At 52.3% G+C, this 23,544-nt stretch overlaps 1 protein-coding gene across 1 annotated transcript in view; it reads left to right on the top strand.

The window, feature by feature from the left end:
* The window catches only part of LOC146199185 (serine/threonine-protein kinase 17A-like), a 232,938-nt gene extending 209,394 nt beyond the window's left edge, over nucleotides 1–23,544 (top strand). The window contains exons 3-8 of the mRNA XM_084594649.1: nucleotides 3,421–3,633; nucleotides 9,605–9,743; nucleotides 14,956–15,082; nucleotides 19,747–19,795; nucleotides 21,325–21,504; nucleotides 22,465–23,544. Coding sequence (XP_084450775.1) covers nucleotides 3,421–3,633; nucleotides 9,605–9,743; nucleotides 14,956–15,082; nucleotides 19,747–19,795; nucleotides 21,325–21,504; nucleotides 22,465–23,074 — 1,318 coding nt within the window. The 3' untranslated portion in view covers nucleotides 23,075–23,544. The remainder of the gene's footprint in view (nucleotides 1–3,420; nucleotides 3,634–9,604; nucleotides 9,744–14,955; nucleotides 15,083–19,746; nucleotides 19,796–21,324; nucleotides 21,505–22,464) is intronic.

Genomic DNA, 23,544 nt, shown 5'->3' with positions numbered 1-23,544 from the left:
ATAAGTATGCCTGCGGTGCGTACAGTTTCTTCGCACGTGAGGCGATCGGTGTAAAATGTGCTGCGCCGGTGACGGTGAGCTTTACGGCGTGTCACGGCTGCGCTGTTGCCTCGCCAGGGGGTTGCGTGTTACCCCCGCTACCTACGTTACGTCATGACGGGAGAACACGTGGTTGTCCACGTCGCCACCGTCGGCTTTGTCGCGTCGGTGCACTGCGGGAAGCAGGAATGTGTACACACACGTTTTAGCTGTGACGTCACATGTCGAAGGCAAGTCTTTCTGCTGAACAGCATGTGAAATGACTTGCCGACCTTTGCACGTCGTCGTTGTTCTTCCTGACGTTCGTGTACCGTGGCGCTGCGTTTGTATACACTCGTTTTCCTTAGCTCCCGTTCGTCGGACGCTCGCGTATGCAGTGATTAGCGCTTGCTGGACTGTCCTGTATATTTGTAGTTATTGCCGATCTATACGATGGCTCTTCTCACTGGCTGCCCAACGGCGAATTTCTCGGTGCCTCTTAGAAAGATCTGCATGCGGTGGAGACGTCTTGTTGTTAATGCTCGGACAATCGCGGGAATGTGCGGCGCCCACATATCCACGGGTTTTTCCTCCCCTGGTCAACAGCGGGAGGTGCGCGCCTGGGACGGACAAGGCTGCGCGCGGCACGCGCGAAAACAAGGAGGGGAAAGCATGCATTTGCGCATGATTGACGCTACTCTTTCCGCATACCGTGTACCGGCTGGTCGCACCCTTCGTGGGCCCCGGAAGTGTCAGGTTTCAGGGCAGCGGCGCTCGACCATGCGCTTGACGCACAAGCGTCTTTGTCTCATTCTTCGTCCCCGTTTAATTTGAGCTGCTGCAGGGACATGTCTCGGTCAGCCTGTCGCGGTGGCCTCCGCCCACGTGTTGACCGAAGCCCTTCTCGTCGCATCTGGAGCGGCTGCCGAACGCTTGTCCCTGCGAAGCGGAGAACGTTGCCCAGGGCCGCGGCATTTCCTGATCGCCGTAATGATGGACGCAGGCGCGTGAGCATGGGTCCCGCTGTCTCCTCTCTCTGCTCTGGCCGCTGATGCAACCGTTCGCTTTGTCTTCTCGATCCATCAGCGTCGTGATGGGGATCGAATGCGCTGCGCATGTCGGGCGGCGCCTACGTGTGGGTCTCTGCTGGGCGCCTGTACTTCCGAGGAGGCCCTTGTCGGGCGCTCTTGCGATTCCTTCGTGCCCGATCGCCGGAGGCCATGTGTGCGACGGCGACAGCCCCGAAACCGTTTCAGCTCGGGCTGTCTCTGCTTCCGAGCGGCTCATTTGTTGTTGGTATTAGACCCTTAAGACGGCGCTTGTCCAGCGCACCTCATGCGACGGAAATAGAGAAGCGCGGATCCTTAGTGGATCGGCATCGTCGTTCCCGCCGATCGAAGGACCGGACGTACGCACGGTTGCACTGCTGTTACGCGCAGAAACCGGCCGCGTTTTCGTAATTGTGTGAGAATGCAACGAGCCTACGCTTACGGCCTGTGTGACGTCCCAAGCGTGCACCGAGACGCAGTTATAGTGTCCTGTCGTCAGATAGGCAGAATACTCATTCGACAACAAGCCCCGTCCGATACGACGAACAGATGGGTGACAATACACACCCCTGCGACCTATAGCTTTTGAAATGCAGTGACTGTCGTCAGTCTTCGCAGTTCATCACTACATTGCTAGTTCCGTGCGTCGTCCGCATTTCTCGTTTCATTTTTACTTTTTTTTTGTTCGTGCTCGAAGAAAAGCTTCAGCTTCGAGCTGTCCTATACATTGGTGCACTTGTCGTCTTCAGCAACGTCGGCTTTCCGTCTTCGCACGCGCGTTAATAGGCGGCCTACGTACACTGTATGTAGCACGCCTTTTTCGGCGCCTGTAGAGTCTCTGTCGGTTATTTCCCTAGACCGCGGCGGAGTCGGGGCTTCACTTCGCTGGTACATTGACACAGTGCCTGCTGCTAGCCCGCACTTAGTAGTTCCCTTGCGTCTACCCCCTTCGCCCGTGGCGCCCTCTGCTATGACGTGGGAGTATCGCGACAATCGCTGTCCTCGCCTCAGAGCCACGCAACGCCCCACACCGGAATGTCAGGAACGCGCTGTCCCATTCAGCGGTCGGCGCCGAATGTTAAGCGAGAGGCCTTCCCAAAAGCTCCACACCTGCTCGCTCGGATTGCTGTCTTCGTTTTATCCTTTCGTGCCCGCAGTATATAACGGGCAGTTAAGAGTGATCGTCGCTGTAAAAAAATAAATAAAATAATAATGCTCCCCATCGAGGGTGTGGAGGAAAGGCGGCTTCGAGCGTCATTATCTGGTTTCGGTTAATAGCCGAATGGCATTCGACGGTTGTGCTGGCGCAGCATGACGCAAGCCAGTAGCCTCTCGCGTACTACGTGCTCGCAACGCGAGATAAACCGAGCGTGGTTAGAGCGCGCATGTGAAGGTTTGGTCGTGTGTGTGCACCACGGCGGCGCTTAGTAGTTCGTGGCCTATTTCTTTTATATATACTAACCGCAGCGTTACGACATGCCCACGAAAGAAAAAGAAAAAAAAAAGACGAGACTAAAATGCGTGCGCGCAAGGCCTGCTGACCGCTGCACAGAAGAAGCGGGCACGAATTTCTTAGCCTTTTAATGAGGGCTTATTAAAACATTCCTGCGGATAGGAGACAGTTTTTTTTTTTCGGGTTTGCCTCTGTACTCGAGAATGTTATCTTACCCGTACTTCAAGCGGACAAGCTGCCTGAATTCACGCGTTGTGCAAAATGTATAGCGGGAACAAAGTAAGGCGTCTGTTTTGTGAACGGTCGTATGCTCCCTAAACGAACAACGCTTGGCGGACGGTTCCCTTAGAACCAGTAGTTGAAACGTATGGACTGTTTTAGCATATGCGAACAAGGGGGCGCACGTGTCGTAGGAAACGTGCAGCGCGCCAGTCGTGTGTGTGTGTGTGTGTGTGTGTGTGTGTGTGTGTGTGTGTGTGTGTGTGTGTGTGTGTGTGTGTGTGTGTGTGTGTGTGTGTGTGTGTGTGTGTGTGTGTGTGTGTGTGTGTGTGTGTGTGTGTGTGTGTGTGTGTGTGTGTGTGCGTGCGTGCGTGCGTGCGTGCGTGTCTCTTCAGTCGTTCACAAGATTGTCTTCAAAGGCGAATACCGTCACTGCAAGCACCAGCGACGCCTGAAGCGTTGTGGAACATTTTTTCCCCCATGTGACACCATGCGCAAAGTTAAAGAATAGCAGTCGCTTCAAAGATTCGCATTATGCGCAGTCCCATCATGGCAATGACGCTTTGTTTCCCGTCGCTGAAGCGATGCTGAGTCGAAAACAGTGCTTACAGTTGTGCGTGGCATTTTAGTGTGTCGAAGAACAAGTGTCCTCACTCTGTCTACTCCCTTCTGTCTCCGCAGGGGCAAATTCGCGACGGTTCGGCGCTGTGTGCACCGCGAGTCCGGCCGGGACTTCGCAGCCAAGTACATCCGCAAGCGCCGGCGTGCCACCGACGTCCGCCATGAGATCCTGCACGAGGCGCTGGTGCTCAAGATGGCCGAGCCTTGTCCGCGGGTCGTCGACGTGCGAGAGGTCTTCGAGACGCCCTCCGAGCTCATCCTCATCCTCGAGCTGTGAGTCGGTGCCGCAGGACCCCTATCGGAGGAATTGGGAACCAGCGGCCACGGGGCGATCCCATACCTGTTGCAGGATGTACTTTAAATTGGCGCCCGTTCCTGCGTTTCGCGTCGCCGTCGGTGTCGCCGTTGTCCCTCGTAACCGGCTCAGCAGTCGCGGCAGCGCGCGCTCCTGCCGCCACCGTTCGCTGCTGCGTGTACCCTCTCTCTTCTTCCGCGGCGCGGCGACCGCGCGTGTTCTCCGATTGCTGCGCGCGCTCCTGCTGCCACCGTTCGCCGCTGCGTGACCCCCCCCCCCCCCTCTCTCTTTCTTCCTGCGTGGCGGCGACGGTGTTCTCCGGTTGCCGAGCCCCGCCGGGGTGGTGCAGTGGTAAGACGCCCGACTACTGTGCCGGAGTACCCGGGTTCGAACCCGACCTCGGCGGCTGCGTTTCGATGGAGGCGAAACGAAGAGGCGTCGTGTGCTGTGCGATGTCAGCGCACGTTAAAGATCCCCAGGTGTTCAAAATTACTCCGAAGCCCTCCACTACGGCGCCTCTTTCTCCCTTTCCACTTTCACTCCCATCTTCCTCCCTTCCCTTACGGCGCGGTTGCGGTGTCCACAGAAATCAAGTGAGACAGTTACCGCGCCTTTCCCTTCCTATAAATAAATCAGTTTTTTTTTCTCCGGTTGCCGAAGCGCCGGCTCGGCATCTGCGGTTCACGGTGCGCGCATCTCAAGCCGAAACGCACAGACACGTTGACGACTCGCTTGCGGCGTCAGCGGCATCAGTCAGTCGCCGCTATCTCTTCGCCGTGCAACGTTCTATGGGTCTACGCGCTGCCTCCCGCGACCTCGCGATAACGTAATTGCTCTTCGCTCCTCATCCAATGCTCCCCTGTGCGGCGGCAATCAGCGCCGGATCCGTGGCGGCGGATCTCGATATGTGCACCGCCAGAGCCGAAACGAATAGCCGCCGCCGTTCGCCACTGCGACCGCCTGTCTATAATGTTTTCTGCAATTGTGCATACATGTCTTGCTCGAATTCTTTGCCGCAATTTATCGAAAAGCTGAAACAGCTGATGAGCTGCGCTCAAATCTCGCATTAGGAAGTAACGTAATCGTCGGGAGGTGTTCTTTTTTTTTTTTATGCGAGGGCATAAGAAAACCTGTTCTGCGTCAGCGCCTGTGTGAAGCCTGCGCAATCCAACTGAGACGCCCCCTCCCCCCCCTCTCTTTATTTTGCAGGGATCCCTTTCTCTACCTGCAGGGAAGAGGGGGTGAGAGAGAAGCTGGACTTAGAATGACTCAGCGAAAATGAAAGGAAGAAGCGATTGCGAATTGAAATAGAATAATGTAACCAGAATTGCCATAGAATGAGAAACTCCGTAGAAGCAGAATTGCGATAGAATCAGAATCGGGTTATATTTCTGGATGAAAGGCAGTTGAAACAAAATCGCAAATGAATCAGCTTGGGAATAGACCCTGCGAGTGAGAGAAAATTGCTGTCGCATTTTCGCTGCATCACTCCAGTTTATCGGCCGAATTACTTTTTTTTTTCTTGCACAACTGTGCGCTCTGCGAAGGCGATTTGCCGTCCACCCATATTTAGCACAACTAGGCTGGCACCTCTAGCCCAGAAATGCGTTTAACCCTAAAAATGGTTAGCAGAAGTTAACGGACCTCGGCTCCCACTGTAAATACGTTTGCAGCTCACGTGAACACGCTGTAGATATTTGTAGGAAGGAATCACACTCGGGTAAGCACGGCAATGTTGTCACAGAGTTGATGCGTGGCACAGTTCCAGAGAACAGGCGTCAAAGCAGGTCTCTCGACTGCTACGAACAGGTGCAAAATATCTCGCCAGGTGCGCACGGCAGCGTAGCGAACATTAGACGTCACAGAGGAAACGGTTTTTCGAAAAGGTCCGCAGCAAAACTTGCAGCATGGCCGTCGTCGTCTCACTCTTTGAAAGAGGGAAGAATGACAGCCTTTCTCCTTGAAGCCGTTACCTCTGCTTTCGACTCATTTTTGTTCATTTTTCTGGGTGGACAGCGCGCGTCCGTTACCGCGCATGAAAGATGGGGTCGGGGGTTCCCACCACCACTGCCCTTCCCCGACGCTTAACGGAACGACGTAGTCCGTTATATATGCCCCCCCCCCCCCCCCCCCCCCCCCTCCCTTCCGCCCGTGTGACAGCTTTCGTTTTCTCGAGGGTCCCGTCCGCTTCCAGCAACAAGAGCCGTCCTTGCCGCTCCTGTCCGCCGCGTATGCATGCATACGTCCGGTCGATTAACCTCGGCTGACACCCCCGCCTTCACTGGCCCCGGCAGACACCTGCGCCGCAGCCTTTGTTTTCTTTTCATTTTCCTTCATGCTTCCTTCTGCTCGTCAATGCATGGTTTGTGCAACGAAAGCGGCCCCCGCCGGAGGCACGTCGCTCGGCTCGTGATTCCCATGAGGTCGTCCTCTGTTCCATCTGTCTATTTTCGCTAATTCCGGGAGGCGGCTTAACAATGTTCGCTCACAGCTCGGCACACAGGAAGAGAAGCTGCGCGGACGCAACGTTCCATCACGGGCCACGACCGCCCACCTCATATTAGACACGGGAGAAGACCGGACGAAACGCCTGTCATTTTTCCTCTGTGACGACCGCTCACTTCCGGGGAAAGCGTTCGCCGCCGAGACCTTCCCGTTGTTTTGGCCTCCGTATATGCAACATGTAGTATAGTACGTGCGTGCGCACGCGTAGAGGCTTTTTCTTGCCGTATGGCTCATCGCTCGCGTCGTGGGACACTCATATAAGGTAAATGCGCGTGCAAGGCTGTCGCTGACTCGATGTGATTTCGATGCTGAAGCTCGCGGACGCTGCTTCGGTCATGTCCGACGTCATCAGTAACACAACTATCTTGCTGATATATTTTTTTCCTCCCTTAACCCTGGGGGGCAGTCAGGAGAGCAGTTGCAGCTGCTGCCGCTCGCGTGGGACGCTTCTGACATAGGACTTGAGGCGTATCCTTGTAGTATAATGTGCTTGGTCGAGTGGCAGTAATCTCCACATTGGTTCTGGCAACCACTTTCCTCGTCTCTTCTTTTTTCCTTTCGTTTTGGGAAAGCGGCGGTGAGTCGTTAGGAGTTTAGTGACGTCATCTATCACGGGAGTATAACCGTGGCTCACTGGATGGAAACTTGACTGTAAGGTGCCAGCTGGCAGCCTTGGCTTTTGTCGAGATTAACGCGCTGGCTCATTAACCATTCCATATTATAACGGCATGTGCGATGGAACGGAACGCGGTGCGTTTGGGTGTGGTTACAAGCAATACTGCCTAGACCCCGTGTTGACTAAAAGCGTGAATGATTATTAAGGCGAAAGCTTACTCATCTCACGGGTGGAGTCTGCAGGAAAGGGTAGCGGATAGATACCACATGATTCCGTTTCAAAATTGCGACAAAACCGTTCCTTGCGCAACGTTCAGTTAGGTTCATACCATTACATTGCTAAGTGAATTTGGATTCTAAGTTTCGATAGAGATTCGAGCCGAGGACGAAAGTATCCGCCGCCATTAATTGTAGAAGTTTGACCATGCTCCTTTCCTTTCCTCAAAATCAACTAATTTTCGTTTTGGGGAAGCCATACTTTTTCTAACCCTGTTCCAGTCTCTCAATGCTCTGCGACAGAAAAGGACAGTTGCAAACAAAATAAGTTCGCATTCCTAAATTGCCTTGGCCAATTTCTTTAATTACTGACCGATGAATATTACTCTCCGCGATAACGACTCCTTCCGCGTTCGAGAATTACAAACGGAATAAACGAATGCACGTTTTATCTGCAGGCAACGTCGAAACGATGTTGAGAGAAAGACAATTGATTGGCCAACGTTATTCTCTTGATAGTATCTAGAAAGCTGTAGCTTCGTTATTTCGCTTTATCTTTAACCTAATGGCACGTGCTCTGAAGCTTCAAGCGCACTAACGTCCGCCGTTCGTGCATCATAACGGGGCTATTTAGCTGTGCATTATGACAATGCTACGAGCAAGGGCGGCCTTTCTTTGAGGCGAAACGGGCCCGAAAGGTGTGCACTCGATCTTACCGCCCCTCATTTTCGCTTTCTGACGCCCCCTTGTGTACAACGAACGGTACCGCCGCCCCGCGAGAAAGCGGGCAAAACACAGACAGCGCCCGCGCGTTTCGTCACGTTGCACCGCCCTGCGGTTCGACTTCGTTTTGACACAGACTTCGTGAAAAGACTGGACGACGATTAACCCACATGTCGGGCTCTTTGGAAGGAGAGAGATGGGAGAGCCTTATGAACCGAGACGCGGCGAGCGTTACGTCAAACGCACCGGCAACCACCCCTCGCTCCACTCCAGCAGTGCGCGCGGCCGCAAGGTGCGTGAACGCGTTTTCCCTCCGCGCTTTCTCCAACTTTTCGGGGAGCAATTCGGGCTTCGTGTCCTCCGCCCCTTTCGTTTTTACGACTTTCTGCTCTTTCCCTCGCAGAACTCGGGCTTGAACGTGAACGTGAACGCGAGCGCCCTGTCTCTCCTCCACCGAACGCATTGGTGGTGGGGACGAGGCGGTGGTCCTCCTTTTGAATATTACTGCTTCTCTATGTAACAATCGCAGCGGAGAGCGGGGGGTGAAGGGGGAAGTCGAAAACCAGCGCACGCAAAGAAGAAACGTGAGATGGGACGGCGATAGCTATCGCTTCTCTCTTGATGTATGCTGCGAGCCGCCTACACCTCCTCCTCTCCAGCCGCCCCCACTGGATTGAATGAAATCTCGCGTTTCTGATGGTAGAAACGTGGCTGCTTGTACGATGGCCCGGGGAACAAACGTTCCTTTGTTCGACGATTGTAACCCGGTCGTATGGCGTGCATGCGGTGCGCGTGTGAACAAAGAGTTGAATGCGCGCGCGAGGCCAGTCCAGATTCCTTTTGTCCGGAAAATTGAAAGTGATCGCGCGGGGCTAACGGCGCGGTTTTGTTTCTGTTCGTTCTCTTTCTAATATCCTTTTTTTCCCAGCGAAATTTATTGCGGTGGCGTGCTTTCCGCTTCCGTGCTTTCGCTGCACGTGGTCACAGTTTGAGAAACCGTGCTTCTGGAGTGCTTTCTTTCCGCCGCTCGGTTATTGTACGTTTGAATTGAAGAAGCACGTGCGCAGGTACGGGTACACACTGCAGCTCTTGACGGTTACAGACGTCAGTGTGCAACTTTCGAGGTATTATCGCCCATCCCGAGTCGTCATCACCTCTGTTCCATTCGGCGCATCGTCACTGCCATAACTTTTCTTAAACGAGTACCCTGGTTTGGACTAGTTGGCTAACTTTTGCAAAGTATACTTAAGACGTCGCAAAAAGAACCGCGGTGGAAATGACTGGGGTCGCGCAGCTTACTCTATTCGCTAATGACTGCCCATTTGCCATACAACCAGCCACATCACAAGTGCGCGGTCCTTCAAGCGAACCTCTGGTACGCGTCGGTTGTATTCGAAAGCTCAGTTGTAAGTAAATGGCTCCACTCTCCGGTCGTCCTCATGTGCATTCCTTGTCCCCATCCTTGCGCAGTCTTTAGTACCCTTTGCAACTTGTCCTTCGTTGGTCGTCCTTGTGGCGCGTGGAAGTCTGGGAATAATAAAATGCGACTATTTTTATTTTTGTTTCTTTTCTTCAGCAGTGGCGATCTGCATTTGAAGTGAAATTGTTCGGCAGCTATCGCGCGCAGTCGATAGCCTTTCGTATGTGAGCCGACAACACAGTCGGGCTGCGCCGATATACATGGCCTCTCTGCACCGCGCGGTTTTCTCCCCTCAGAAGAGTGCGTAAACTAAACAGTGCGCTTTATTCCTGTATACCATATATCGGATGCACCCTAAATCCCAAGTCGCCTGTGCGACACGTATATGCGTCTCTATAGCTTATCGGCGCACTGGCTATTCGTGGTTCGGAGAATGTCTGGACGCTCGTGCTGATGGGTGCTTCCTGCAGGGCGGCCGGCGGCGAGCTGCAGCACGTGCTGGACAGCGAGGAGTGCCTGCCCGAGAAGGACGTGGTGCGGCTCATGCGTCAGATCTTGGAGGCCGTGCACTTCCTTCACGACCGGAACATCGCGCACCTGGACATCAAGGTGAGTATATCCTCAACCCCCTTTTCTCCGTGTGCGGCAAGCGGTGGAAAACAAAATGATAGGTCTGTCTGCGTGACATTAAGGAGAAAAATGAGAGCCAGCTCATGATGACGGAAGGAGATGCGCTTGGACAATGAAGAGGCAGTATTGGCAGAACAGATGACCGGTATCGGTAATGAGGGCAAGGAAACACGGGTGCGTGGAGGTCACCACTGGTGGACGTTTCCTCTGCTTTGGACTCATTTGGCTCCTGATGATGGTTATAGTATGTGTGTGGGGGTGAGGGGGGGGGGGGGAAGCAGGAGGGCAGCATCACACTTGAACGGCTTTATGTTGCTTCGATGGGCTCCGCTCCTCAATATACCGCGCTGCTACTGTTTTTCGCCGTAAGTGCTTCTCGTGGCTTGTTCATCCGCATTCGGTCACGCCGCGGTGGTATCGCTGAGCCGCCCGTCTGACCTGGGGGTATTCTTGATACGTTCGATGCAACGGCATTCCTGTGGAAATCAGAACGCGACGATCGACAAGTTAGGTCAGCTTATGTCACGGCGCTGCTTCCTTCACGTTCGCGCACTCAGCCTCCGCTCAGTATCTGATGGCGCTGAGTGTTTTGTCGGCACGGGTTTGATAACACCCGTGCACGACGGCCTCGAGTCTGCGTCCTCAGTCGCTGGGATATGATATGACGTTTGCGCGACCGTATTTCGAACCGACCGCCAAGAAATACCGGATTTTGTGTTTGGTCGGCTTCTGCGCCTCTTGCAAATTTCTGCAGTTACGTTCAGGGACTGGCGTGCTAGTTAAACTTTTGTACATGCTCTTCTGACGATGTAGTAAAGAAGCAGGAACTTTGAAAGTGGTGCATTTGTTTCTTGTAGACGGAAAATTTTCGCTTACGACGGTCACTTGGTCAGAGAGAGAGAGAGAGAGAGAGGGCATTTCATTTATAACAGGAGATGCGTACCATGCTATTTCATGGATTCCAGTGAAGGTTAAGGCAAGTTGAACGGGCGCGCCGAATCAGTGTTGTTGCGAATTTATAAGGAGCTTTAGAATAGGGGTACCCAACCGGTTAGGGGGATAGGGTAATAAGGGGACGACAATGTGAAATTAAAAAAAAAAAAAAGCCGAACAGCTTTAGTTGCCTGTCCTGCTTGAGTCGCTAGCAGGATTTCGTGGTCAAGAGCGTCGGCACCTGGCTGTAACAGCGAGTTTGAAGCCTTTCGCGCACCGCTCGGCCGGGTGAAAGCGCGACGAAAGCGGATCACGTAGGCGAAAGTGTACCATACACACCGCTGCGCGGGTCCGCTTAGAAGCGCGCTCTGTGAAGGAGCGGCGTTATGGACGGTGCCCGATTACTCGCGCGATTCGCTCCTACCCCTCCTTCTCGTTCCCTAGCTTTGCCGCTGCTTGTTGCTCCTCCGTGCACTCGTGAGGTCACGCTGCGCGTAGTCTCCGGCGGCGCCCGCGACGTGACTGCGGCGAAGCCTTGCGGCAGGGTCGCCCCAGTTTCGTGACACCGTTCTGGAGTCGGACGCGCCGCCATTGCTGCCTACTGTTGTGGCCGCTGCTGCTGTGCAACCTCGCGCTCGAGGCTTGTGCCTTGTACTTTCGCGCGCGCGTGCTCTCCCTGACAAAGTTTTGTCGCCGAGGTGCTTGACACCCCTCTGGGAGCGGTAGAGCATAGCGCGGCGGCATCGGTGCCACATAATCATAACCTCTGCAGATGCAGCCGTTGTCCGCGTGTAGTTTGCTGCAAAGACAATGCTATCAGATGGCAAGGAGCCTTTTATGCTCATCTGTACATGTAAGCTATCGGCTGAAGACGTTGGAACAGGCCTCCGAGAGGGCTAGTTAGTGTGCCATCGTAATTTTGAAGCGCCAACTGGAACACCGTGAAAAGGACGGGTAAAATAAATACACGCCCTGGACGAAGCGCTGATTTGAACAGGGTGTTTTTGAAAGGAAAATTGAATATGTATGCTAATTCTACGTCGCGTCAAGGCGCTTCGGCCAGTGTGCGTGCATTCTACTCGTCCTGTCCCTCGTGTTCGAGGTATACCACCAGCCTTCGAAAACGAAGCTGTTCTCTTTTCAGCAAGGACCTTAACTGTGGGGCCGCCGTTAAGAGGGGTATCGTTGACCGGCCCAGATGGGCGCGCGCGCTCTGCTCTCGATCCGAAAAGGGGCGTGCATAACCGATGAACCCGCGTTACGCCCCAGTGTGTAAATGCGCAGCAGCCCCATGTACCGAGCCATTGGGAACCACCGCGTGGTACATGCGCTCTTGTATATACACGCAGCATTCCCGAATGTGAAAGTCGACGCCGAAGTTCCCCTGGAGCAGCAGCACCACCACCGTGTCGTGCAGCATAGGGGAGGGACGAACTTGAGAGGGACGTGCGGCGCGCGCTGCTGCTTTGATTTATGGAGCGATTTTGGAAACGCGAGCGCGTCTTGGCTTGGCGCCGCCGTCAAAGAGAGACGCCACTGCTGCAGCGGCTGCTCCTTCCCTCGCGGCTTTCAAGAGGCGTCCGGAGGAGCGTGCGCCAGACTGGCCGGCGCCAGATTCGAGTGTGCTGCAATTGCTGGTGGGTTGTGCCGTGTCGCATTTGCCCCGTCGGTGTAATTGCTCTTCCTTGCTTCTCGCGTTGCTGGCGCTGCCACCACCACCACCACCGACGGTACTACCGCTGGCGTCGTCGTTCTCCGCCCCATTCATTTGCGCCTCGAGAATACAAACGAGGTACGGTTAATTTTCGCGCTCTCATCCAGAAACCTCCCCCTGGCCCCGTTGGTTCTGTCCGAAATGAAAATCAGAAGAAAGCGAGAGCTTCCCTTTCGCTCGTATAGCTGCTGCGCGCTTTGGTCGAACGTGGGTGAGAGCAGCCAGGATAGTGGCCGGATGACCGAGTTCGCTCTCTCTCCCCCGCGGAGTCTACAGAAACATGTTGCGCGCCGGCGAGGTGCACGTGCGTATAATCCGCCCGCGTGTTCTCGTATCGTCGAGCATCATGCGATCAAAATTGTGCGCGACGCCCACCAGTGTGGGCGGCCGCATTGCTCCAGGTGCAGGGTCGTACAACGGGAGCACATGAACGGAACGGGCTCGTTAGGCTGTCATTGTCTTGTCGGTCGTCACCTTGGTGTTGCTTTGAACGTCGGTCGCTCACATTCTTTTTTGTTTGTCTAGTCTTTCACGGTGCTCACCAGGCAGAAAGTCCGCCGAAATGTTCCGCCAGAAACGTTGTTGCTGGGTGCATTATAGTATGTTATGGCATCGTCTGCGAAATGAAGAGCTGGTAATGGCTGATTCTTGGCCTAGTTGGTAGAGTTTGCTCATTTTGGTGAAGCCTGAAGCGCAGGAAAGACAGAGGCGTGAGAGAGAGAGAGACAGGAGAAATCGCTATGTAGGCTATCCTGTGTCTCTGTCACACCCCTGTCTTTTTAGCGCTTCTGGCTTCGCCAACATGAGTAATAACCGTAAGCTTCGAACTTAGCCATTTAACAGGACAAAACCATTGAAATCGACACACAGACATGCACTCGTATGCCCGGCCCAGTGTCTTGAGGTCTTAATTATGGTGCTCATTTGGAAAAAATAAAAAAATAAAACGGGGGCACCTGGAGCTTGGAGAACCACGCGGTGATTGTAACATTCAATTGAACTGCACCACTGAACTTCGATTGTAACGCAGCGGTTGAACTTCATTTCCGATATGATTTTAAATCCCGTTCTCTAGCACTTTTGGTGTCCGAGAAGACCATCGAATCGCGTTTGGACTTTTCGGGCTGAGTGTATGGTTTCTCAATCCGTTATGCTGGAGCGCTCCTTCGTCTATATGAATCATGTTTATAATTTTTATTACTAGGTTTTTAAATCCAGCGAAATAAACTTCCCAGTTGCTGGTCCGCTGTTCCCTAGCGCTTCGGTGAGCTTTCACGCATTCGCCTTTAGGCTGACCATCGTCGGCTTGTCGGTGTGGAGGCAAACGTCCCGTCTAAAACTGCGTGCCAGATATATGCTCGCCGCTGGACCTTGGCCCGGTCGTTTTATGGCCCACCCGTGGCTTGCACTGACAGAAGTGTGAGTGGTCCAGGCGGGGACGCCGATGACTCCTTCAGCGCGGCTCTTGCGCAGCCTGCAGCGCTGGCGTTTTTACTGCGCCGCCATCCACCGTGCTGTGAAGTGTTTGTCGCATGACACCTCAAGTGCGTAAGCTGCCTCGCCCGCACACACCTACGTCTCAGGATTGGACGAGAATCTCTCTGGAGCGGCTTAAGCCCATTGATTTACACACCCTTCGCGGTCTTTCCGGCGGACGTTTCGAAGAGAGCGTCGGTCTTCTGCTTGTCGTTGTCTTGCCGTCGGGCTCTTTCGGGCGAGTGCGCTCGTGAATGACGCAAGTTGTCGCTCTCCGACGTTAGTCGTATAAAGCAAATTAGGGTTATCCTTCTTTTTATTTTTCTTCTTTTTGCATGTTATATTCTATTGACCATAGGTCTATGTTACAACTCCTTTTCAGTGAAAGTCGTCGCAATTCCCGCTCCAAACGTGTATTTTTAGCGGCGATGCGCGCACCTGCACCATGCAGGCTTTTTCTATCTCTTGTGTAGGAAGGGACATAATTGTCAGGGTATTCGATTCTAACGCGCTGTCCTTCGCTCTGTGCGTTAATGTGTGTGAATGTAGGAATATCGCCACAAAAGGGAGCACACATGCAAAGCGATGTGTGTACGGGGGGGGGGGGGGGGAGCGGACAGAGGAGGGAGGGGGAATGTAATTGCTTGTCCAGTAGCGGGGGATGGCTTTCCATAGTTCAGTTTCTCGCCGAATGATGAATAAGTTGCGCGCTTCTTTATTATTATTTTTTTTTTCTTTGCGTGTCTGCGAAGCCTGGCCTGTATGGAGCGCTCGCCGCGAATTCGCTCCGCGTATGTGATGCACGCACGCGGCTGTGCCTCCAAACTTGCAGCATCACGGGCTCAAGTAGTGGGCGCGATAAACAGTCGCCAAGAGCTCAGTGGCGACGCATACGCAGTGCGAGTTTGTCGACACGGCTGCGTCTTTCACAAGCGAAGCGGATTCGCGGACGAGGAACGTTCCATGCGGGCCAAGCAATTACTGTGCGTAGTAGTTCACTGTTTCGTCTTATATCACCGGCTCCTAATCATTCGCATATGTTCCCACCTGTTTTTTGTTCCCTCGCAGCCTCAGAACCTGCTGCTGACGTCATCGTTCCCACAGGGAGACATCTTGCTCTGCGACTTCGGCATCTCGCGAGTCATCGGAAAGGGCACCGAAATCCGCGAGATCGTTGGCACTCCGGATTACGTCGGTGAGTGCGTGCTATTGCGAAGAAGCTCGCCCTTTCTTTTTCCGCTTTTCCATTTCCCCTTGAAGCATGAGGAAACTTTTCGGGCCGACACTAAAACGTTGGCCTGCACGGCTGTGGCAGCGTCGTCCGTCGCCAGAGGAGAGAGACGTGGACCGCTCGGTCGCCGCGGCTTCGCGGTGTCTGGAGTAGTTCTTCGAGATGTTGCCGGAGCCCTCCACTACGACGTCTCTCATAGCCTGAGTCGCTTTGGGACGTTAAACCCCACAAAACAAACATAACGTGCTGCGTGGATCTACTCTGCTGTAGAACGCTGCTGCTGCCGCGGCGGTCGTCACAGGAACGCCGCATCTCCTTCAATGGCGTCGGTCGTCTGCAACGTTTGTGGACGGTGGGTCGTCTGGCAGTCGTTGTAGTGCTAGCTACTCGGTCGAGTCATGTGTTGCGTGACCGCACGGTTCATGGTTTTGGAGGATGGAAGCAAGGGATCGGCTGAGGAATAACGGCCGTGAAATGGCATGCACTTACCATGTCGTTACCAGTTGTGGTGAAAACTGCTCATTTTCTGTACGCTACATTCGGGCTGTAACGTGTTCGTACATGCAGGCGATAGATGCCCAGTAGAATGTCTTAGCGCTTTAGCTCATATTGGTAATTAGCGCATTCTGGTGAGCAGGAAATGGGGACGGGAGCAGTTCTGACCAGTCGCGACCTTCGTAGTCCCGCGGTCCAGCCCACTGTGTTCCAGCCTGAACAGAGAGCGCGTGCGATGGGGACACCTTTTCAAGAGAGCCGTGCGCAATATTTCAAGTCTTAGCGCTAATTAGCCGCTCCGGCTCCTCATAGTACACCGCGGCCAGCCGGCACTCATTTCCTCGTCCATTCAGGCAGGAAAAAAGAAAAGGAAAAACTAAAAAAAGAAAAAATATTACCGCATTGTTCTCCACATTTTTTTCTCCGCGAAGGGTTGACATTCCGTGGGGACGTCGCCGCCGCGAGTGTGCGCGCGGGGTGTCGCGAACGGCAAGGTCGCGTTTTTTCGAATGCCCCGACACAGTGGCGCGGCGCGCGTGCGTGCCTCGTCTTTCGTAATCAGCTTCCTTCTTCTCGTTTTCTTCTTGTGCCCCAACGGGCCTCTCGGGTTTCGCCGTCGGCTTGTTTATTGCCGGCCGGGCGCTGAACGAATCTGCGCGGCTGTTTACCGCCCCCCTCGAACCGCGGCGGCGCCGCGCTGGCATCACGACTCGGGGTCGCGCCATCAGCGTGTCACTTCGACCCGTCGGCTGCTGCCACTCACGAGCTGACGACGAGCATCGGTCTCTCGTCTTCTGCCAGATCGCTGCTTTCCCAGACGTTGGATGAGACGTAGCGAGGCTTTTGTGCTGCCTGCTGCCCTCGTCGTGAAGCCGCGAAGTTACAGTAAGGGCGTGATAGCCCGAGATTAATTGTCCTTCTGGAGGCTGGCTCTTGTGCATCATTTGAATCGCTGTGGTTAATCTCCTTTCTTGGGTTTTCCGTCGGCTTCACTTAGACTCCCAACTAGTGTTAAGCTGAAAATGCAAAATGTCGGTGACTCGTTTTTTGGTAAGCAGCGCTGCGGACGGAATACTATAGCCGAGCTTTGCAGAAGTGAAGAAGAATCTGCAGTCCGATAATATACTGGGTCTGCGGAAGCCCAATTTGCCCCTGCTGCCGGATTAATTGGATACTCTCAGATACTGGTTATTCTCCTCCTATCCGCCTCCATGCCGACATTTCGTAACGTTGTCGACAAAGGGGATGGATCTTCGCCGGGTGTGCGTAACCCAATCTTTCATGACGAAGTGATGACTATAGTGCTGCCGCGCAGCAGCTGCTTCGTAGACGACATTATGCCTGCTTAGTACTGCCAGCTGTTGTCTGCGAACGTGTCACGTGTTATCGGACGTCACGCGTAATTTGAGAGCGGATACAACCCAGGTCCGTCCGTCATGCGTGACAAGCGCACGGCATTCTGTTTAGGATTCGTATACACGCGGGCGCGGACGAAATCTCCACTCGCACCCTGCCATCCGTTCACCCATTTTATGGGCTGACTTTTTCTCAATACTTATCCTTAAATTCTTCTGCGCACGAACTTTCTCGTCCCCACGTTCTCGACATGAACGTTTGAAGCCGTGCTTCGCATGCAGGGACCTTCGAGGGTGCTGCTTGAAGGTGCTTTCGTCATTGCTGGAAGCTTCCTATCCTGAGGTGGATTCATTGTCACACTGAAATTCCAGGCAATTAGATAGTGCATCGCTTTGCCCGCGAACGCCTCTTTAAAGCATACACCTAAATTCATACCTTCTCTACCGTATCAGACACACTTCCGCATGTCTGAATTGTCCCGATCGATCCCTATGCTAATTTACAGTTCATTTCCTTTGCAATTCAGTCCATTTTTCACACCCATTCACTCTAGCATGCCGGGTACCAGCTAACGGACCATTTGGCCTTGGTGACCCTGGCCCAGGACATTTTATGCGCTTAATAACGCCGAAAGCTTTCCTCCTGCTCCTCCACCTCCTCCTCCATGGGTTATATCGCTGGGGATGTTATTCTGCTTTCTTGTATCTTTCCTGTCCTGCATTTTTCGCTTGTGCTGCAGCGACTATATAGATCTCCGTCAGCTCCAACCCACCCATCCACACGTCAGCTCCAGAGCCTTGTTTTTCTGCTCACAAGTCGCGCTGCGCGCGGCGCTTTGGCTGCTCGAGCTCGCCAATAATAGCGGCGCGACTGAGTGGAATGTCGTTGCTATTTCTTTTTTTTTAATTTCGCCGCAACGGCGTCGCCTCGTAATATGTATGCCTCGCTTTTCGCTTCGTTCCGGCGGCGCACATGCTTGCTATCACGAGCCTTTTTCCTCGCCCAAGCTCACGGTTTGTCGGCGCGTGCCAACAACTCACCGCGACGGACGCAGCTTCCAAAACGCACTGCACCGTCGTCGGCGTCAGCTCGTTTACCCACGGCTGTAGCTGCCGCGTACAGCGCGACTTTCGCGTGGGCTCTGGGACAGGCGCCGATTTTGGCCCGAATCGGGGGGGGGGGGGGGGGGGGGGGGAGGGGGGGGGGGGCATTAATTGCGCATTCTCGAGGGCTCGCCGTCGCCACTGCGTAGAGAACAGGTTTATTGTTATTTTTTTTAAATTATTCCTGCGCTGTTTGGCCGGGTGACGGACTCTGGCGGGCGGCGCGCGTGAACGCGTCCCACACGGAACCTTGACGTGCCGTCGCTCCTGCCCGCCTGTCCGCGGCGGTGGCGACGACGACAACGACAGACAACGACAGATCCGCTTCTGAACTGCAGCTACTGCTTGCTGCGTACCGTGACGCATTCGAGACACGCCCTCTCTCATCTCTCCTTCCCTCTCTTGTCGTGTCGCTCGCGCACACGTGCAGCCTACGAACCTGCTGCCGTGCGAAATGGTATTTCTACACCTGCTTTCCTTTTCCTGCGATTTTTGCCCTCCTCTGCGAACCTTTTATACTAGGCCCGTCGAAGCGTTTACTTGCCCAAATTGATGTCGTCTGTCTCCTTGGTAGGCAGCCCATACACCTACTGACACATTTTATTGCATTGTCATTAGAGGCCCCATGTTGGTAAAATCCTGTTCTGGTGTCCCTCTGTTTGTCTGATTTTCGGGGAGAGGGGGAAGGAAGTGAGGAGGGAGGGAGGGAGAGCAGAGAGTGCGTTGTGTAACACGGTGACCGACTTACTGGATCACTCGATCAGCTCGTTTGCATGGTCTGAAACAGCGGCTGCCCTGTGCGGGGAACAATAGTAATACTATCGTCTGTACGTTTAAGGCATCAAAAGAACCCGCTCCCTGGAAAATCCGCCGTTGTTGGCGTCGGGAGCGAAAAATTGCAGGCATATGGCGGTGGCACATGGTAGCTCGCAGCTGACATGGCTGGGCACTGATTCAGCGATGGCTAGTGGTGTGTTCTAACGGGACCACATGGTATGTCAAAGTTGAGAATAGCTGCCAAATCAGTTTTTCATGTGAGATGGGAGGGTGGGATAGGAATCAGCCTTCCAGGGCTCTTGGATACTGGGGCAGGCATGCAACCCATGGAGGCTGTCGCAGGGATGCTCATCGAGATTGTTTAAAGTAGGCCTCTGTACCTATGGCCGGTAGCTGGTTGACTTTATACCTTCAGATTATATGCTAATAAGAAAGCGTGAGATATCAGGGGCACAAATTAAGAGATTGGTTGTTAAGTGAGCAAAGGCTACATGCATGCTAACAAGAAACCAAGGGGTATCAAAGATGAGAGCCAATAATACTGTTGTCATACTCTTAGAGGTGGAAATTTAGTGTCCTCTAATTTTTTTCATGTCATGTTCAGACTAAAGCATGAGTTCATAGTAAAACTTTTTATCACTGCGGTTAAGAGAAGCAATAGGCAAGTACCCATGGTGACAGTGACTTTCCTTTCCATAACTGTAGTCTAAGGTGAGCTATTCGACTAATAATTTGCCTAGAGAGTGATGCATTATAGCTCACCTAGTATGCAACTACGATGGTGTAGTCATCGGGGCTATATGTGCTCATGTGTTATATTCATAATAATTAATCATCTGGTATGTATTTTTCTGTATGATTATTCAGCCTCCTGAATATGTTCCTTGTCTTTTTCAGCTCCTGAAATACTGCAGTATGAGCCGATCTCCCTTGCAACGGACATCTGGTAAGTTGGTGCTGCTCAATCTCTCCAAAGTGGACTACTAATACTGTTTTGTCGTGAGATGGATTCTTTCATTATCAAAAGAAGTTCAGTGCAGCCACAGCAGCCTTAGCTAATGTGTAGCCATTCTGCACCATAACGGGCACAAACAGAACACATTTTTAAGAATGCTGTTACAACAGCCTTTTACATTTGCTTATTTCAAAATTGAGAGCTCTGAGGCTGCTGCTGTAAAAAGCTGATGCTGCCACACTTCTCTTTATGGATCGAATGCATTGCACTCTGTCTTTCTGCATAAATATACCAATAGGGCATGTGCAGTCCTTAGGGGTTAAGGGAGGACATGTAGGTAAATACTGGCCACTTGGAGCAAGCCATGGCCCCTCCTCTTTCTGCATAGCGGCGACGGTGTTCTATGCGGTCACGTTATCTTGACTCTCTAGCGGCGTCAGCGGCATCCAGCCATATCAGTCGGTCGCTGCTAGCGCTGGGGGGATGAAAGGGGGGCGGAGCTGGTTACGAGGCCGACGCCGACGCGAAACCCAGGAACGGACGCCAAAGAGCTGCGCTCTAAAACATGGGTTTTGCAGATCTAGTGTGCCAAACACAGGGGAATATAGCATTGGAAGCATCAGTTGGCAACATTGCTTATGCATTTTTATAGTGTTCATCTATTCGGCTTGCATCATGCGCTGTTTACTTTTTCTGAGTATAAAAGTGATTCCAAGAAAAACTAACAGCAGCATGAAGCAAGGGACACTAAGAAGAACACAAAATGTGCACTGTATATATTCTCCACCTATGCCCATGGTAAATCAGACTAAGGAGGCTGCACATTGATCTGCTGGGTCCCCTATGAAGTACTTGCAGTGATTTATGTTTGTGCATGGCATCCCATGATGGCGACTCAGGGCTTTGTGCTGTTAAGCTGGCAAGCGTAAGTTCGCTGGTTCGCAGGCCTGGTCCTGGCAACTGCATTCTGACAGAGGCAAAATTTGGAAATACCCGTGCACTGAGGTATTAGTACACATCAAAGGAACCAGGATGGTCAGATTTGATCCAGAGGCTTTCACTATGCAATGCCCCATATTCTGGCTTGTAAAAAACGAGAAGGGTAAAACGCTGCTGAACCGAATGTGGAGCAAAAGCATTAGCTGCGGGTGACCAAACGTTCTTCCTCTTCATTGTTTTCTTCTTTCTTCGTCGTCTTAATCTTCTTCTCGTAGCTGCACCTCTTCACGCCATAGCTTCGGCCACCCGAGGTCTCGCTTTGGCTGTCGCAGTGTTACTTTCGCAACAAAAATATTAAGCAAATTGTTTGTGTATAGATACAGTTGTAGATACATGGTTTGTGTCACTCAGGTTAGGAAGTGTTGAGTTAGCATGCATTCCATAATCTCCTTCTGTGCATCCTTGTTTTTAATTTGCACTGTGACTCATTTTTCTTAAGTAATTAACCAACAGGCCCAGGTATTAGGATGGCGCTGATTCTAATGAATGCACTTTTTTTTTTCTTTTTTTCTTTTTTGCAGGAGCTTGGGTGTGCTGACTTACGTGCTGCTGTCGGGCCACTCCCCCTTTGGCGGAGACACAAAGCAAGAGACGTTTTGCAACATTACAAATGGCAGTCTGGACTTCCCAGACGACCTGTTCGGAGATGTCTCTTCCTCCGCTAAAGATTTCATTGGTCGGCTCATCGTCCGTGATGCAAGGTTGGTTTTAGTCATTTATTTTCTCTTTGGTCAGTGTAGAAAGTAAAAAAAAAAAAAAAAAAAAGGCTTCATCTGTTATCTTTTGCCGATAGTTGAAGACATGATGACCTGCCACCAGATGCGATTAAAACATCCATCATGATTACTATTATCGTGTTCTTAAATTGGCTGGTCCTCAGAAGGAGTCAGGATCATACGACCATGCTTACAGGGTCAAGAATGCGGTTTGATAGCGATTGCTTTGAAGCAACAGATGTCCACAAGCGACTGTTTAAAGAAATAAACACCATTTTTGTTGAACTTCATACCATTTTAGCTGGAATAATCATGTCTACCTATTGCGATCTTCGAAAATAGGGTAAATGAAATCAGTGTGATCGTCACCTTCGTTATAGTTAGGATGGACTGTGTTATTGTTACACAATATTATGTGAATATTTTCCATGTTTTTCTGAGCTTCCCTTCAGTTTAAAGGGGCACTGAGGACAAATAGTAGTTGGCATTTATTGTTGGGGTACTGCATTCTGATCACAAGTTGCCAAAAAACAGACCTCTTCTGCAAGCTAGAAAAGACCAAAATAAAAAAAAAGGAAATGAAGTGGTATTGCTGCTGCTGGCCGATTTGGAACCGAAATTGCATCAATTGACTAATTTTTGGACGCGGATGCCAAAGATTCCCTGCTATTCACTGCATTATGATTGCAGTCCATTCTTTACTCCCAATATAGGCCAACAAAAAGCTAACCTTATGAAGTAAAATGCTCTACTGTCATTACTGCAGTGTATAATTGTCTAAACTCCGGAGTAAAACTCAATGTGATTGGTCGTCGTTGTCAGAAAGTCTCTTGTAGTAAAATTATGCATCACATATTTAGCGAAAAATATTGCACACTTTTATTTTCTTGCATGAAAGAGCAGTAAGCATTTTGAACATTATTTTGTTTTTTGTTTTTATTACAGCAAGCGACTCAGTGTGAAGGAATGCCTGAGTCATCCGTGGTTGGCTCCTGTAAAGGCATCCATGATGCCTTCTCCTGCCAAAGCCATCTCCCAAGTACAGCCCCTGGCCTCTGGCTCAGCCTTTGGTTCAGCGAGCTCAGATTCCTCTGCATCTGAGGACAGTGATGAAGCACCAACATCAAAACCAGCTCTGCCCACCTCCGCACCACCAACCCTCCGACCGAGTATCCGCTTCTACCATGATGTTGACGATGACGATGATGGTGATCTCATCCAGCCACCACCTTTGCCACTTTCTCCGCCTCCCAAGATCTCAAGTCCGTGTAAAACAATCTTCAAGGATCGCACAAACGGAAGCCCCATTGCTTCAAATCTTCCCAAGAAGCAGCAGACCAGCACCCTCCAGATCACGGTGCCTCCTCGCTTCAAGCGGCACCGGACGCAGAGTGCCACATCAGTTACCACGACTGAGCGCCGGGGTACCTCCATTCGCCATGTTCAAGAGGTGGAGTCTGTCATGGTGGAACTGGATGGACTATCCCTCAATGGCAAACGACTCATCTTCACTGATGAAATCATTGTCGACGAGCGAGTGGGCATCGTGTACTGAGAGATCCCTGACCTGCGAGTGGAGCCTGGCAACTTCTTTGCTTGGCTTGTGTTTCACCATGTCTGGTAGCACGCATGTTTCCCTTCTCCCAGTGACCCCGCCCCGTGAGTGAGTTGAGACTGCGGACCTTTGGGTTAGATTTGGGACGACGCTTAAGTTATTACTGTGTTCCCGTCAGCGTGTTTGTCCACACGGGATGGTGCTGCGAGCCCCCGTGCCACTCGTGTCCGCACGCGAGCCCTTGAGAATGTTGGCATATCTTGCAAGATGGCGATCTCTTCAGTGGCATCAAAGCTTAGAACCGGTAACGAGCATCACCGCCGCCGCCGCAACAGCAGTTGCTCGGCACAGAGGAAGTCTACAAGTGCCTAACGGTGCCTTGAAAGTTGAGAGAGAGCAATGTACAAAGCTGTCTTCCTCCATGCCTGGTGTACAAATGCGAGGTTTTCTGAGCTCTTTTTTTTTTTTTT

The sequence above is a fragment of the Amblyomma maculatum genome, chromosome 2, assembly GCF_055883805.1.
Source record: "Amblyomma maculatum isolate TAMU_Amacu chromosome 2, ASM5588380v1, whole genome shotgun sequence".
Classification (NCBI taxonomy): domain Eukaryota; kingdom Metazoa; phylum Arthropoda; class Arachnida; order Ixodida; family Ixodidae; genus Amblyomma; species Amblyomma maculatum.
Note: the sequence above shows the minus strand (reverse complement) of the source record. Positions and strands in the feature narration are given on the sequence as shown.